We start from the raw sequence: 17,371 nt of genomic DNA on the forward strand, positions 1-17,371 counted from the left end.
TAATAGCTCATATAAAAGAAATTGCTCATATCTACGTCCTTCCTATAAATTCAACCATCAGCCAGTTCCATATGGCACTAAAAACGACACTTTTGGTGCCTGGGGCTAGAGGGCTACCAGAACTTTTTAGAGTGACGTGTAGTGGATCATTTGAAAGCTATTGCTCATATCTACGTGATGTTTATCAACCATATCATCCGTAAGTGTGATATAGCACTAAAACAACACTTTTGATGTCACTTCTTAAGTAGAAAAGCTTGGAAGTATAAAACGATATCATCATTGTAATAATTATGGTCCAAAACCCGTAAATGGAGGTTTGCAGAAACACCTCTCGTATGCTCCTCCTCCAAACCCCCTTAATAAGCTACGCCAGTGGTTGTCAAGCTTGTTTAGGCACTGTATCCCTTTTTACCCATAAAACATTATGGGTACCCCTTCTCAGCTACCTGTACTAAGTAAACTATTCTAAAATATTAATAAAATTGCCAGTCCTAGAGTTAAAGGGCTGTTTTATTTATTGTTGGCCGGCCACGTACCCCCTAAAAGTTTTTGCGTACTCCCAAGGGTATGTGTATCACGGTTTGAGAACCACTGAGCTACGCAATTAAGGTAAAACACTAATATATCAAATTAGATTATTAAAGGTGTGGTTCTGTTAGTACAGCGTTCGACTTCGAATTAGAGTTGCTTGTGTTCGATTCCTGCTTGGGTGTTTTTTTTCAATCATGATTTTCTCCCTTCTATAAGATCATTTTCAGATAATTTCAATGTTTTTGTAAACGTGATTCACTCATTTTTTAAAGCATGTCCAAGAAAAGTATTCGGTCAAGCATTTTGATTTAAAAGGGAATAGAGGTCATCCAGTTCATGGTTTGCAACGACATTCTGGTAAAAAAAAATGTAAAGAATATGACATTGGACTTTACAGTTCCTACCGGCGATGCTGATCACCGTTTCTTGGCCCTTCAGCCAGGAAGTGCAATGGGGGGTTGGGCTCCCCATTGAATGAATGGCTTAGTTTTCTCAAAATCCTTTGGGGGGTCAAAGTTGGAGCCAATTTTCCTAAATCAAGTGAAAATGACAGAGAAAACTGAAAAACTAGCTGTATAGTAATAAAAAACATAAAGATGTATCAAAGAAAACTGACCTGTTTCACTGGATGCTTGAATTGTGCAGGCTTGTCGTAGTTTTGACAACATTTTTGGAGAAATTAACCTTCAGCTGGGAGAGGGGAGCAAACGGGGGTCTGGAGGAAAACTGAGGTCTGGGAGGAGAAGTTTCCCCCTCAGCCCCATAGAAAATTACGCCCCTGACCCAAATCCCTTGCCATTTAGTGGTTGGAGAAGTGCAGGCATGTGGTTCTGGAACCACTCAAAGTTGTATATTAAAAAAAGGAATAATTATTGTTATACTTGCTTATTCAAATTATTTACTTGCCAATTCCACCGTAATATTCTCTCCATACGTAAGATTGTGCATCCAAATAGCAAGAAAGACAAATGAAAAGAGTTCTGTAGGAGAATTCAGGTAATTCTTCCCAAAATTTTTGAAATGAAAACAAACTTAGTTTGTAATACCATTTATCGTACCTACATAAGAAATGATCTTTTTTTGAAATTTCCATTCATTTCTGAGAAATGAGTAGCTTTTTATTTAGGGACAGGTCAAATAAATCGCTAAGCCTAAAGGCACATTTCTGTTGAGCTAGAAAAATTTCCGCAAGTATGTCGATATACAAACCTGTCCGCTCAGTTAACATTTTATTCAAAGCTACTTGCCTGGAGCTGCTTTCATAAGTGTGACTAATTTTAATTTTTTAAAACAAAGATTTAAAGATATTTTTCTCTTTTTTTAAGTTTTTCTTTTCCGAAAAGAAACGACACTATGTTTTGATTTTTTTTTTTACTCTAAATTTATTTTTTCCTTTAATTCTTGTCCGGCTTCGTTCAGCTCCTTAATAAGGGTTGAGGTGTCTTATCTCCCCTAGATTGAAGGTGATTAAAAATTATATAAGAAAAAAAGTTTTCAGCTGAAACTAAGGACCAACTTAAATCTTAAAATGAACAGAAATTATTCCGTATAAATAAAAAAGGTCATAGCAGTGTTGTTTCTAAATTAAATTTTAATCAAAAACGAGCATAGATTAATTTAAAAAAAAAACAGTTTTTCCGAGGAGAGTAAAGAGCGAAGTTGAAGCTTAAGACGAACAAAAGTTATTACTTCACAGCCCCTCTAACATATATCAATAAAACTAGTACAAATAAACCAACTAATTATGTTTCCCTATCTTTCTAGGATTATAAAAAACTAGCGCTTTTCGGAGCAAAAAAGAGAGCCAGTCATTGAACTGAGCCATTGTGCAGAAGTGATACCAAATTAAACGACAAAAAAAATAAATAAAAATAAGCAAGATTCCTAAAATGCTTTATTTTTGTACTGTCAGAAGGGTCCTTAATCGGTTTGCTGTTACTCTACCAAAACTCCTATATCATTTTGTGTTTTCAGTAAAGCATAGTTTTTTTATAATCCTAGAAACATAGGGAAACATAATTGGTTGGTTTATTTGTACTAGTATTATTGATATGTATTAGATAGACTGTGAAGTAATTATTTTTGTTCGTTATAAGTTTCAACTTCGCTCTTTACTTCCCTCGGAAAAACTTTGTTTTTTAAAATGAATTTTTTTAAGTAATGATACCACTGATACCCTTTCTATACGTATCTACTATTGTTCTGTCTACTCGACATTAATGATTTTTCTGATGACCAAAGTCATAAATCAGCATGCCCAAGTTCTGGTACTTCCAAATTTCTTAGGTACCGAAATTGGGAAGCTTTTGTCCTGAATTTAGACAAAAGAAGACCCGACGAGGGTGGCGAAAAGCTGACTTTTGTTTCAGGAAGACTCCTTCCAGAATTATGTAGCTTACATTTTCTGTTATCTTTTAAACGAAATTATTCAAGAAGAAATTTTACAATTTGTCCCATGCATTATATTCATGACCTATATAATAGGCATGAAATATGGGCTTTCCTTCCCCTGAAAAATTACCCCAAAGTACCGTACATAAGAAAAATATTTTTTTTTTATTTTTATAATAGAGGTTTTTTCTCTGTTAGTCTGAATTTTTATTTTAATGGTAAATTTGTCAGTTAAAATTTATGTATAATTCTGAATTTTACAATTCAGGTTTCTGTCTGGATTTAAAAGTTGTGCTTGAAATTGCATTTTGGTCAGAATTTTCCAATTGAAGTTTCTTGATTGAAGATCATTGTTTGTGCAAAGTATAAAAGTTACAGTTTTGTTGTCATTTTTAATTCTATGTAACTCTTATGACCATTAAAAAAATATTGTTACTTCCATAAAACCTAAAGTTGTGTGTTTATTTTTTACTTCGATGTTTTGCTTTCAAATACTGAACAAAAGCTGTTTGTACTTTATTTCTTTCATTTGAAGTATATATTATGAGTATCGTGAGCTCCAAACGGCATTTATATATATATATATATATATATATATATATATATATATATATATATATATATATATATATATATATATATATATTGAGATATATTGTTCATTTCCATATAAGATAAGCAGACATATTGTTTGGATGCCTCGGTACGTCTGGAACAAGGGGAGGGGGGGGGGCAAAATCACTATTTTGAGTGCTTTGGCTTTTGGACAATCAGAACTACTTTGTAGAAATCTGTTTTCTTGCACAAAAGGCTTATATTTGTCTTTTTGGTCCTTGGTGCCAGTAAAATTAAATATCTATGTATCAATACCACATCAAAACCAAGAATAGTTTCTAAGAGTAAAGAAACAAAAGCAAGACAGAAATATTTCCAGAGACTACTGAAAATATGAGCCGGACATCATCTTCGTTTGAGGCGTTTCCCTTTGCCTTTCTAATGTGTTTGCTGGATCTTACTCAAATTTTGCCACCTCTTCAGAAAGGCCTATGGCTTTAGATCCCTCATAGTAGCAAATTTTCATAAGTAACACAGACCTTTTTAACTAAGAAAAATATACTTAGACAACAAAGATTCTTTTAGGTAAAAGACCAGTTAGGTCTGTCCTAGCCAATTAGTATTTTGGTTCCTTTTTTTTTGTTAGATGGCACTGACTTAAGCCTTTAATTTGGTACATCATCGGGTTTTATGCTCCCAGAATATTCTTAGACATTGACCATGAATTATATAAGTCATTTGAGTTTTCTTCGGGGTGAGCATAAGCCGTTATTTTCAATAGGCCCAAAACTGTAGGAAATCTTATTATCAATGCACCCCCTCTATTTCCAAGAAACTTTTTACCTTTCAGAACCATTCTCTCATAGCTAATCTGTCTCTAGGTGGGAAGGGATGGGTTCTTTACGTAAGATGTCTAATTTGAATTATTTCTTTTTCTTTGGAGCCAATATCTGTTTATAAAGTTTTGAATACATAGCACAACAGACTCAAATATTCCATTTTGCTCGAAGTCTAATTAATTTTTATTTTTCTCAATTTTCTTACTGATTAGCCACTTTCAGTTTCCAATGGCTATTTGCATCGACGATGGATCGTAAACCTTATATTTTAATGATCGAATTCACGAAGTATGATGTAATAGTCATGTTATCAAACAGTTCGTGGTAACGAACTGTATAGTAAGAGCGACTCGTCTCAATAGTAACCAAAACTCTAAAAAAACGGAATTTTAATATCAATAGACAAATCAAAAGAATTGAATTTTTATGCTGATTTTAAATATTTAAGTTTCATCAAGTTTAGTCTTACTCAAACAGAATAGGGCAATCTAGATTCATATATAATATTTTGATAGCATTACTGCAACTCTGGTGGCGCCACATCACCCATTACTATTACCCGTGGTGCCATGTGACCATTAATTTTATTGACAAAAGTGCTTCTTATGCCTTTATAAACAATCCCTTAATTCATCTGGAATGATCTAGTCAGTTTTCCAAAGGTAAAAGTACGGATGTGCATTTCTCGTCGTTTCGGTAAAATCTACTCAAAGCTCTTGGTCATTTATTAAATAAAAAAAAACAAGTTTTTTAAACTGAAAGTAAGGAGCGACGTTAAAACTTAAAAAGAACAGAAATTATTCCGTATATGAAAGGGGCTGTCCCCTCCTCAACGCCTCGCTCTTAGCGCTAAAGTTTTTTATTGTTTTAAAAAATAAAGTTGTGAGACAGAGTCAAACTTTAGCGTAAAGAGCGAGGCTTTGAAGAGGGGACAGCCCCTTTCACAAACGGAATAATTTCTGTTCGTTTTAAGTTTTAATGTCGCTCCTTACTTTCAGTTTAAAAGACTTGTTTTTTTTTATTTAATTTCTGATCTTTTTTTAGTTAATGCAGCTTTTATTTTGGCTAACCGTCATTGAATAAGTTAATAAAATTTGCATAAAAATTTTACTTTTCTTTTGCTAAATGGATGTCTTTACAAATTATCTTACGTAACTAACTTCTATATACGTACATTTTTCTTCTGGCAAAAAATACAAAGTTGCAGATTTTTGCAGATATGAGCTTGAAACCTATGTAATAGGGTTTTCTGATACGCTGAATCTGACGGTGTGATTTTCATTAAAATTCTTTCACTTGTAGGGGATGTTTCCCCCCTCTTTAAAAAATCGAGTAAATTTTCTCAGGCGCGTAGCCTTTGATGAGTAATACTAAACTTGATAAAATTTATATATTTAGAATCAGCATTATAAACACATTCTTTTGATACATTTATTGACATCAAAATTCCGTTTTTAAAAGTTTTGATTACTATTGAGCCGTATCGCTTGTTTTTTTATTGTTTTTTTTTTTATTACGTATATGTTATTACGTATATGGGGGGGGTCTCCCCTTAGTCAATAACTCGCTCTTTAAGTTAAAAGTTAAAAAATTTTTGATTCAAAAAACCCAGAATCACAAAGGAAGTTTAATTATAATAGATAGCTCTTTTGAAAGCACTAAAAAAAACTGTAGCGTAAAGAGCGAGGTATTGACTTGGGGGAGAACCCCCTCACATACGTTATAATTTATGTTCGTTTTAAGTTCTAATATTCCTTCTTACATTTCAGTTGAAAAAACTGGTTTTTTTTTTTATTTAATTTCTGATCGTATTTTAAATAATGCTTGGAAATCCGGCGCGCCCTTCATAGAAATGTCCCTTGCCCCAAAGAAACATCCTCCACGGAAAGATTCTCCAGAGTAACCCTCTCCTCTATCCCCCCCCCCCTCCAGAAAAAAATCCTTCCTGAAAATGTCTGTATACTTCCCAATAACCAATAAATAATGCTGGCAAGTCCAGCACCCCCTTCTTGGCAATTTCCCTTCCCCCATGAAAACTTCCTTCATGGACAGATCATCCAACATAACCTTCGACCCACCCTGACCACCCACTACCAGAAAAAAAACTCCTGAAAACTTCTATATACTTCCCAATAACCAATACTATATGTTAACATTGGGTAAAGTTCATAACTTTTAGCCCTCCCCCTGGGGACGTCGGGGGATTAAGTCATCCTAAAAGACATAATTATCATATTTTCGACCAAGCTGAACAAATTGGCTATATCAAAATTTTGGTCGGGTGACTTTGGGAAAAAAATAAGCGTGGGAGGGGGCCTAGTTGCCCTCCATTTTTTTGTTCACTTAAAAAGAGGACTAGAACTTTTAATTTCCGTTCCAATGAGTCCTCCCACGATATTCTAGAACCACTGGAGCGATACGATCATCCCTGGGGAAAAAAAAACAAAAAAACAAAAAAAAACACACAAACACGTATCCGTGATCTTTCTCCCGGCAAAAAATACAAAATTCTACATTTTCACAGATGGGTGCTAGAAACCTCTATAGTAGGGTTCTCTGATACGCTGAATATGATGGTGCGATTTTCATTAAGGTTCTATAAATTTTAGGGGGTCTTTCCCCCCTTTTTTGAAAATCAGCCAAATTTTCTCATGAAGCTGATGAAATCAGCTTTGAAATCTGATTCTTTTGATGTATCTATTGGTATCAAAAACCCGTTTTCTAGAGTTTCGGTTACCATTGAGCCGGGTCGCTCCTTACTTACAGTTCGTTACCACGAACTGTTTGACAACATATTAGGGTCGTTTCAGATAGCCAGTTCAAAGCCTGAATTTCTCCAAGAGGAGAAGCACCCATTCTCCTTGTGTTTGGTTTGAAACAGCTTGTATGGAGCTTACAGAAGAGTCAAAATGAAAGTTTATCGCGCTTGATGTGGGGAAAAGGGCAAAAAACATTGGGACTTCTAATTTTAGTTTGTCAAATCTAAATATAGTTGATACATAATCTATCTAGTTGATATATAATCCTAGTGCATACAATATAGTTGATACACGGTTATTTTATTAAAAAAAAAAAAGTAAAGTGCAAATTATTTTCTGGTCTGAAGAAGACATGGGTATTGTCAGCCATACTCCTTTTAATTTTTGCTCGTTTTGAGTTTGACTAGGCTATAATCTATATATTTATATACATAATCTATACTATATACATATATATATACATATATAGTTATGCACTAAATCTATATAGTTGATACATAATCTACTTAGTCTTTTTATTGAATATATTGCTAAAATTTTATTTTTACGCAATTTTAAAGGTTTTTATTTTATTACTTTTACTAATTACAGTTCTTTTAAAGTATTAATGAGAATTTTGGAGGCGACATTCTACCATTTTAAATCATGTTTAGATCACGTGACGCTCTTTTCTTTCTTTTTCTTGTATGTAATAGGATTTAAAAGTCAGAAAATGATTATGTTATGATATCGTTTTTTTTTTAGGATTACTGGCGGAGAATTATTTGAAAGGGTTGTTGCTGATGATTTTACGCTGACTGAGAGAGACTGTATACTGTTTATGAGACAAATCTGTGAAGGGGTTCAATATATGCATAGTTTATCTATAGTACACTTAGACTTGAAGGTAAGACATGACGAGCCCAAGTATTCACTATTTAAACAATATTGCTGTATCCGTCATACCCCTACAAGTTACCTCCACCAATTGATAGGTGGTAGGTTTTTATCGTCGGAGGTAAAAATTTAATACAAACGTACCTGGTCATGCATTTGCTCCTCTGAAACTCAAGTTTGAAATCCCAACGTTGACAGAGTTCTGAGTGTGACGAGGAGTCTGAAACTTTGTTTGAGACAGAGTTCGTCGTGTGAGTTCCGACGAACTTACTTATCCTTGCGTTTCACTAGATCAGAAGCGATGCTACATGAAACAATCCGAATAAGTTGTCGGATAAGTTTCAATTGTTAACCGCCGAAACAGCAGGATAAGTGACGTGATACGTAAACAAACAAATCAATTGTTATAAACAAAAATAGTGTAAACAAAATAGAAAACAAAAATAGAAAAACATATTAATCTATACTCAGAGAGACAAAAACGAATATCAAAAAGTTATTAGAATAAGAATGTTTCTCTACTTTTAAGACATGGTGGGGATGGGTTGGGAGGTGAAAAAGACGAAAATTATATCACTGAATTCATTTATGGTTGCAACTGTTGCTGAAACCTCTGAAAGAGCGTACCACGGCCCATAGTAATCCAAAGTTTAAAACAAATGCTTGAAAAAATCTGTTAAGAGAGGAAAAATCGTTATTTGAAGCTGATTCAGGAAGGGTAACTGTTATTTCGGCGAATCTTAGTACCAAAAGTTTAGGGTGAAAATAGATGGAAATGAAAACTGCGCCACTGAAATCATTATGATCAAGAACTCCATGTAGAAGAATGTCTGTCCCCCATCTTTCGCATTGGAAGCAGTGATGGGTCTTTTTTCTTTTCTTTTTTTTAAGGGTGATCTTACTGAACCATTGATCGTAGGATCTTTGGATAGGGTTTATCTAAAATTAAATTGACATATCTAATGCCCTTATTAAGTAACAAAAGAGATCGTACCACAGCGAGGTAGCATGTTCTGGCATTTTGGCAATCAAACATCTGTTATTTTTTCCAAATAGCAAAAGGACAGAGAATAGAAATTCTAAGACAGTCAATCGATTTTTCATACTCTAAAATCATAAACAGGAGTCTGGAGCTCCTCGTCTTGACAAACCTGTCTAATGTTCATTAAATAAAAACTGTATGTTCACACAAGGTCACATCCAGCATTTTGGTTCAAGACGGGGGGAGGGAGGTACTAAAACTTCAAAACGCATCAAAAGTTTGTTTTTACGCATTTGTATGTCTTCACATTCTAGATGAATTGATACGCGTATCTTAAAAAGTCGCTTCTTTGTACTGGAAAGGATTTGTAATTTTTCCAGTGTGTTTTTTAGTTCTCTGAGTATCGTAAACTTTAGCATCCCAAGCTCTTCGTGAGATATTGTGGATAAGCTATCTTTATAACCTGACAGCAGATGGTTTTGCTTGAGTTATTTTGCTACTTAACGCGCACAAATTCTATGTCTAGTAAATGGTTATGGTGCAATGACGTTTTATGGACTGGAGACAAAACCTGCTAGCTCCCCCTCCAAAAAAGCAAAACTTTAAGTCCCCTTACCCCCCTCCCTCAACACTACCTGATAATTCCAACTCCATCCTCCAAGCCGTTCTGGATACCTTGTACATTTGCTATTATGATAGCCTGAATTTATCTCTCCCAGTCAAAATTGTAGGTCCTTTTGTCCCCCCCCCCCAGATAAAAACCCATTGAAAGGCTCAGTTCGATCCCCCTAGCCATTCCCGATATTATAGATAACGAGTTCTGACAATATGAAAGCACATAGTATCTTTTGGTTTCTCAGGCGCACGTGTCGTATCAGATTATGTTTACCTTGGGGTAATTCTGGGAAATATTGACCGTGGAGGAAACTCTTATGGTCAAGCACACACGGCAAGTTTTCCTTGATAAGGGCTTAATAATGAAAGCACAAATTTATTTGATAATTTTAAAAAGAAATACGCAGAAATTCGGGAAATTTTAGGATATCGGGGAGGAGACAGGGGCTCAAGCTCCCCTCCCCTGCATATGTCCCCGCTATGAGTTTCGAGCTGATCAGATAATCAAGACCAAAATTTCTGTCTTTTCTACTAAAACCAATCTGTGATAAATTGGTAATTTACATAATCTAGGTTCGTTGTCCCTGGGGATGAGAGGGGGGTACAGAAATTTCTGGCCCTGAAGGCATACACACTCAATAGATTTTCTCACTATTTTGAAAACAATGGGTATCCCAAAATCTTGCTCTTAAAAATGACTCTAGAATCTCAGTTTCCGATTGAATGAGCCCCGTCCTAAGTGTTCACGGACCAAATTCAATACGAAATGGTTGGAAAAATATAATGTATGGGTGGCACGTGGCTCTTTACTAAGGCAGTGCGGGTGCATTGCACATGAAACATATTGACTACAATGCACTTCAAAAAGTCAAACAATGGACCTAATATATTTATGTCTTTGACGAAAAAAAAAGGATGAAAGTATTGACTTATTTGTGTCGGTTTGGAGAATGACCTGATTCGCTTAATACTCACTCACAATCGGATCATTCTAAAACTGGTATTAACTAATAATAGTAAAAAAAAAACAATTTCTGTAATTCAAGATGATCTACAACAGAAATTTAGCTAACACCCAAAGCTAGATCTGACCGAAAAAAGGTCAAACAAGGATAGCTTCTTCAAACAAGGATAGAAGGAGTAGTAAGCGCCCAATTCGTTGAAAATATACATTCAAATATACGCCTGAGGCATAGATATGTGTGTATATTTTAAACGAATTGGGGTTACCAGGGTCATTTGCAAAGAGGTATCGTTTCTATAGAAGCTATAGTAATTAGAAATATCATATAGAATTTGCTTGAAGGTATATACTTTGCGTACGCGCCCATACCAAACAGGTTGATTATAATCTGTTCTGGTTCAAGTTTTTTCTGGCACAATTAACTGAATTTCTATTTCATGATAAACAAGTTTTTTTTTTGGGTTAGGTCCGTGTTGGAAAAACCGGTGTATCTTTTTTAGAAGCTATATTCAACTTTCATATTTGATTCTCAATCATTTTTGAAATTAGTAAGAGAATTGAATTCAAGGGGAATAGTTTTTATTTGCAAGGATATTAGTAGAGGAAAAAAAATGAGGGGTGCATTTACATTATTGGAGATTAATGATGGAGCTAACAACAGTGATGTAATTACTTCTTTAGTTTACGAGATTTGCGAATTTTTTTTGAGAAGAGGTATTAGTGTAAAAGTATTGCGATGGTTAAGAATGCCTCACGGGGTAATTAAAGAATGGGGTGCTTACATCAGATACTTAATAGATTTGACGATTACAAGAGACATTGCTAGAGTCAAATTTATTTGGTGTTGGTGATATTATGACCCTCCAAGTCCCCGGAGGAACGGGTTGCACACTGTATCGGTATCGGACGTATTATTTTTGGGGCGTATTGCTATCGCGGGTATATATACATATTTTTAGTAGCTAGTATAAAAGATATTACTCATGTCTTCGTTATTAATATAAATTCAACCATCAGCAACTTCGATTTTAAATTTTACAGGCTTAAATTCCAATCTGCTTAAACTCGTAAGAAAAAAGCCAGTCCTGGATAGAGCCTAAGCTATCTATATTTCAAATACGATGCATAAAAAATAACACACTTTGGTGTGTGTGATATATATTCAGAATATTAATGAGGGTGCCGTTCCCCCCTCCCCAAAACAAAGTCTCACGTAGTATAAAATAAAAATAAAAATGTTTGTCTTTTTCAAGTATTAACGTAACTATTTTAAATCTTATAGCATTAAATTTAAATATGCATAAACTCTTAAAAAAGAACGCCAGTCCTATATGGAGCCTAAGTTATCTATATTTTAAATACTATGCATACAAAAATAACACAATTTTGACTATTAGGTCCATTTGATATTAATTTTCAATACGATGAATAAAAAAACACAATTTTGACTATTAGGTCCGTTTGATATTTATTCAGAATATTAATGGGGGGGGCCATTCCCCCTCCCAAAACCAAAAGCTTAAGTATGATAAAATTTTCTTATTTATTTTTAAATTAAAAAACACACGATTTTAAAAATTATAGGATTAAATTTAAATCTGATTAATTTCGTAAAAAAACGACAGTCCTGGATAGAGCCTAAGCTATCAATATTTTAAATACGATGCATAAAAAACACAATTTTGACTATTAGGTCCGTTTGATATTTATTCAGAGTATTAATGGGGGCGCTGTTCCCCCTCACCAGAACCAAACCTCACACTGTATAAAAGAAAAAAAATTTTATGTATTTTTCAATTATGAACGTCACTATTTTAAAAATTATAGTATTAAATTTAAATATTCTTAAACTAAGAAAAAACAATGACACTAGTATATTGAGCATAGTCTATCTATATTTTAAATAAGTTGCATAAAAAATAACACAATAGTTTCTATGATTTACTTGCTATTTTAATTTTTAATTAGCTACATAAAAAATAACACAATTTTGTAGCTGTTTAAAGGTATATAATTCGAAATAATTTTAATGGAGGCTACAGTAAATCCGCACACACCACACCCTCTAGTTTTGAATAAAAGAAAAAATTGATAATATATTCATTTTATTTCATACAAGCTTATAATTCAACTTTTATTAATTTTCAATATGCTTAAACTCGTAAAAAAGAACGACAGTCCTAGATGAATCCTAAGCTATTTATATTTTAAATACTTTTTATAAAAAATAAAATTTTTTTTAATTTTTTTTCTTTTTTTTTTTTTTTCATAATATTAAAGGGGGGGACCGTCCCCCCCCCAAACCCCAACCTCCTACCTGCTAAAATAAAAAAATTGTATTTGTTTTTCAATTATGAACGGCATGATTTTAAAACTTATTGGCTTAAATTTCAATCTGCTTAAACTCGTAAAAAAAGAACACCAGTCTTAGATGGAGCATAAGCTATATATATTTTAAATACGATGAATAAAAAAAGTAACACAATTTTGACTATTAGACCCTTTTGATATTAATTTCAAATATTATGCATAAAAAAATAACACAATATTGACTATTAGGTACGTTTGATATCTTTTCAGAATATTAATATTAATCACCCCCCTCCGCAATAATAAAACCCATCCCAACACATTAAATAAATTTTACATATTAAAAGGAGAATCAGTTCTCTTTAATCAATTTTTAGTCTTAAATATGAGAGATTTCAGCAATATATCTAAGAACATTTTTAGAAAAAATAAAATCGACATGAACAGCTGGCACAAAGAGTGTGACTTATGTGTTAGATATGTGGTCCGCTGTCAATCAGAAACTCAATATGATAAGATAGTTAAAAGTAGTTATACGAAAATTTGAACTTCGCTTTCAATCAGAAACTCAATATGATAATATAGTTAAAAGTAGTTATACGAAAATTTGAACTTAGCGTGAAAGGCGAGGTGTTGAGGAGGAGGGAACCCCCCCTCATATACGTAATAATTTTGATTCATTTTAAGTTTTTAGTGTTTCTCCTTACTTTCAGTGGAAATTTTTTTTTAATATTTCTAAGTCACTAAAACATAGAGCTCTACAAACATAAGAATCAAATTTAGTGGGAAATTTTATATTTAAATGTGGGTTTATTTTTTCACTACTAAATTTTTCTTCTTTTTTTTTTATTTATGAATTGTATTCTTGAAATTACTCTCCCCCTTAAAAACTACCGAGATGGAACGATACAACAGCGATGCAAGCTACCAAAATACATGGTGAAATTATCCCTTTACACATTGACAACGATTCGAGTGAAACAAGAAAACAGTTAAAGGGCACTTCTAAAAACACAGAAAAAGGACAAACATACCCTTCTGTATAATGGTGGAGATGTGAGACGCTTTAGTCTATTAAATCACGCAATGAAAGACCCTGTGATATCGTTGTACCCCGTGATATCGAAGATGATCTAAGAGACGAGAAAAAGTGGTTATTTAAGAGACAACATAAGAGGCTATTCAATAGAATGGATATGCCAGTGATCTATTAAATGACATTGAGAATAAGAAGGAGATCCCTAATATCACCAATGAAATTAAAGATATTGTGTTATAGATTTCAGAAATAATGTTTCATATATTTATTATTATTATTTTCTTAGGCTTAAGGGTCGAGGTTTGAGAATTTTAAGAGACTATTTTCCTCATTTTAATATATTTATTCAGATGACTACTGACTCAATACTGGATACAACCTGATAACCAAATTCAATATTTGTTATCTACCAGAAACTTCATTGAAAATAAGCAGCTCAACATTAACTTTATGACCTCTTGATCATTTTCAGACAGAAAAGATCAAAAGATATAAAAAACTTTTTCTATCTTCTACGTAAAATTATAGAATAGAACTTTAGATTTATTTATTGGTTGATGAACTGAAAATCTGATGTGGAAGATTTTTATTTTTATCTGGAGAAATTAGAATTGAAATATAAGTTCTTTAATAAAATTAGGAATTGAGTTAACTTTTCATGATCACAGAATAACTTTTTATATCTTCTACGAAAAATTTGTATCACTACTTTAAATTTTTACATCCCTTTTAGAAAATCTTAACTGAAATGAAAAATTTTTAGTTTCTCTGGGAAAAAATTGAATTGATATGCAAGTTATTTCTTTTTTCATTGATAAAATTCAGAAGAGAACTTGAACTTTTCTTCACCTCGTTGAGAAAATTAGAAATTAAATGAAGCTTTTTATCTTCCTGGAAAATATTCACATTCATAGTATAACTTTTCTTATCTTCTACACTAAAATTTAGAACATTACTTTAAATTTGTTTATGTCTTTCGGAAAAATTATAGAATTAAAGGGGAGCTCCTTATCTTCATAGTGAAATATTCATGATCAAGGTGTAACTTTTTAGATCTTATACAAAAAATTTGGATGAAAGCTTTAAATTTATGTCTTTGGGGAAAAATCTTTATAGCAATGGAACCTTTTTATATTATTTTTAAGAATATAATTGATCAATAACTAATTTCTTTTTTTATTGGGAAAATTAAGAATAGAATTTAAACTTCTATTAGATTAATTTAGAAAATTTAATATTTAAGTAAAACTTTCTCTTTAGGGAAAATATTCACACTGGAGTTTTTTATCTTCATTGAAAATATTCACAATCAAAGTATAACTTTTTCTTGCAAAATACAAAATACTTGTTACAAAACCAAAAGATTTCTAACAATATTAAAAATAGTTCTTACAGAATATAAAAGTTCAAACAAAATCCATAGCAGTTCTTACAAAACAGAAATAATTCTTAAAAAAATACAAAAAGTTTTAAAAAATCCAAAATAGTTCTTACAAAACAAAAATTATTCGTAATAAATACAAAAATACTTTACACAAATCCACAATAGCTCTAAAAGACTATAAAATACTTGGTGCAAAATACCAAATACTTGCTTCAAGACACTAAATTTCTAACAACATCCCAAATAGTTATTATAGCATACAAAAAATTCAAACTTATTCCAAAAATAATTCTTACAAAGCAGAAACAATTCTTGAAAAATACAAAAAGTTGTAAGAAAATCTAAAATAGTTCTTAAACAAAAAAAACTATTCTTAAAAATAGAAAAAATCCTTTACACAAATCCAAAATAGTTTTAACAGAATTAAAAATAGCTTCTTCAAAATATGAAATACTTGTCACAAAGCACTAAAATTCTAACAACACCGAAAGTACTTCTTACAGAATACAAGAAGTTCAAACAAATTCCAAAAATACTTCTTAAAAAACAAAAATCATTCTTACGAAATACAAAAATATTTTAGACAAATCCAAAATAGTACTAACATAATAAAAAATATTTGTTTAAAAAATTGAAATACTTTTTACAAAAAAAAAATATATATTAAAAAATAAAAAATATTTATTAAATAATATAAAAAGTTAAAAAAAAATCAAAATTTTTCTTAAGAAACATAAATAATTATTAAAAAATATAAAAATTTCTAAGAAATCCAAAATAGTTCTTAAAAAACAAAAATTATTAGTATTAAATACAAAAATACTTTACACAAATCAAAATTATTTATAACAGAATAAAAAAAATACTTTATTCAAAATACAAAATAATTTCTTCAATACACTAAATTTATAAAAACAAATACAAATTATTTATAACATAATAAAAAAAAATAATAGGTGCAAAATAAAAAATACTTGCTTCAAGACACTAAATTTCTAACAACACCCCAAATATTTATTATAGCATACAAAAAAATTCAAACATATTCAAAAAATAATTCTTAAAAATCATAAACAATTCTTGCAATATACAAAAGTTGTAAGAAAATCAAATATAGTTCTTAAAGAACAAAAACTATTCTTAAAAATCGAAAAAATCCTTTACACAAATCCAATATAGTTCTAGCAGAGTTAAGAATATCTTCTTAAAAATATGAAAGACATGTCAAAAATCAAGGAAATTCTAGCAACAAAGATATTAGTTCTTACAGTATACAAAAAATTCAAACAAAATCCGACAATAGTTCTTAAAAAACAAAAATTAGACTCACGAAATACAAAAATATTATAGACACATCAACAATAGTACTAACAGAATAAAAAATAGTTGTTGCAAAATTCGAAATACATGTTTCAAAACAAAAAGATGTGTATGCCTTTCCTTGGCACCTTTCCAAACGAGCGGGGACTCCCCACCGGTTCCTACACATTGCAAGAAAGTGAGCAGTATTAAAACTCCACGTTTTCAACCCGACTGGGTTTGTAGGGACCACGCGGTAGAGACCGGAACCGTCTACATCGCTTGAGTACAATATTAGAAGGTGCAATTTGCCCAGGGTACGTGGGGCCCCGGACCCTGGACTAGATGTCCCTAAAACAATTGGAATAAATAGCTGTAGACTTTAAAGATATATCCCGCTTGGTAGCTAAGAACCACGGCGGGTTGTAAAAGTGGGGTTTTCGTACTGCTCACTTTCTAGCAATGTGTAGGACCCAGTGGGGAGTCACCGCTCGTGTTGACATGTGCCAAGGAAAGGAATACAAATCTTTTTGTTTTGTAACAAGTATTTCGAATTTTGCAACAACTATTTTTTTATTCTGTTAGTACTATTTTGGATTTGTCTAAAATATTTTTGTATTTCTTAAGAATAATTTTTGTTTTTTAAGAACTATTTTCGGAGTTTGTTTGAAGTTTTTGTATCCTGTAAGAACTACTTTCGGTGTTGTTAGAATTTCCGTGCTTTGTGACATGTATTTCATATTTTGAAGAAGATATTCTTAACTCTGTTAGAACTATTTTGGATTTGTGTAAAGGATTTTTCTATTTTTAAGAATAGTTTTTGT

The 17,371-nt window shown here is 32.0% G+C and overlaps 1 protein-coding gene across 5 annotated transcripts in view; it reads left to right on the top strand.

Annotated features, from left to right (window-relative positions):
* Positions 1 to 17,371, top strand: part of LOC148946069 (myosin light chain kinase, smooth muscle-like) — a 289,632-nt gene that overhangs the window by 248,200 nt on the left and 24,061 nt on the right. For all 5 annotated transcript variants that reach the window (XM_089098047.1, XM_089098049.1, XM_089098051.1 and 2 more), the window contains one exon: positions 7,823 to 7,964. In XM_089098047.1, the coding sequence (XP_088954173.1) occupies positions 7,823 to 7,964 (142 nt within the window). The remainder of the gene's footprint in view (positions 1 to 7,822; positions 7,965 to 17,371) is intronic.

The sequence above is a fragment of the Artemia sp. Qi Xiang Cuo genome, chromosome 12, assembly GCF_049724085.1.
Source record: "Artemia sp. Qi Xiang Cuo chromosome 12, ASM4972408v1, whole genome shotgun sequence".
Lineage (NCBI taxonomy): Eukaryota > Metazoa > Arthropoda > Branchiopoda > Anostraca > Artemiidae > Artemia > Artemia sp. Qi Xiang Cuo.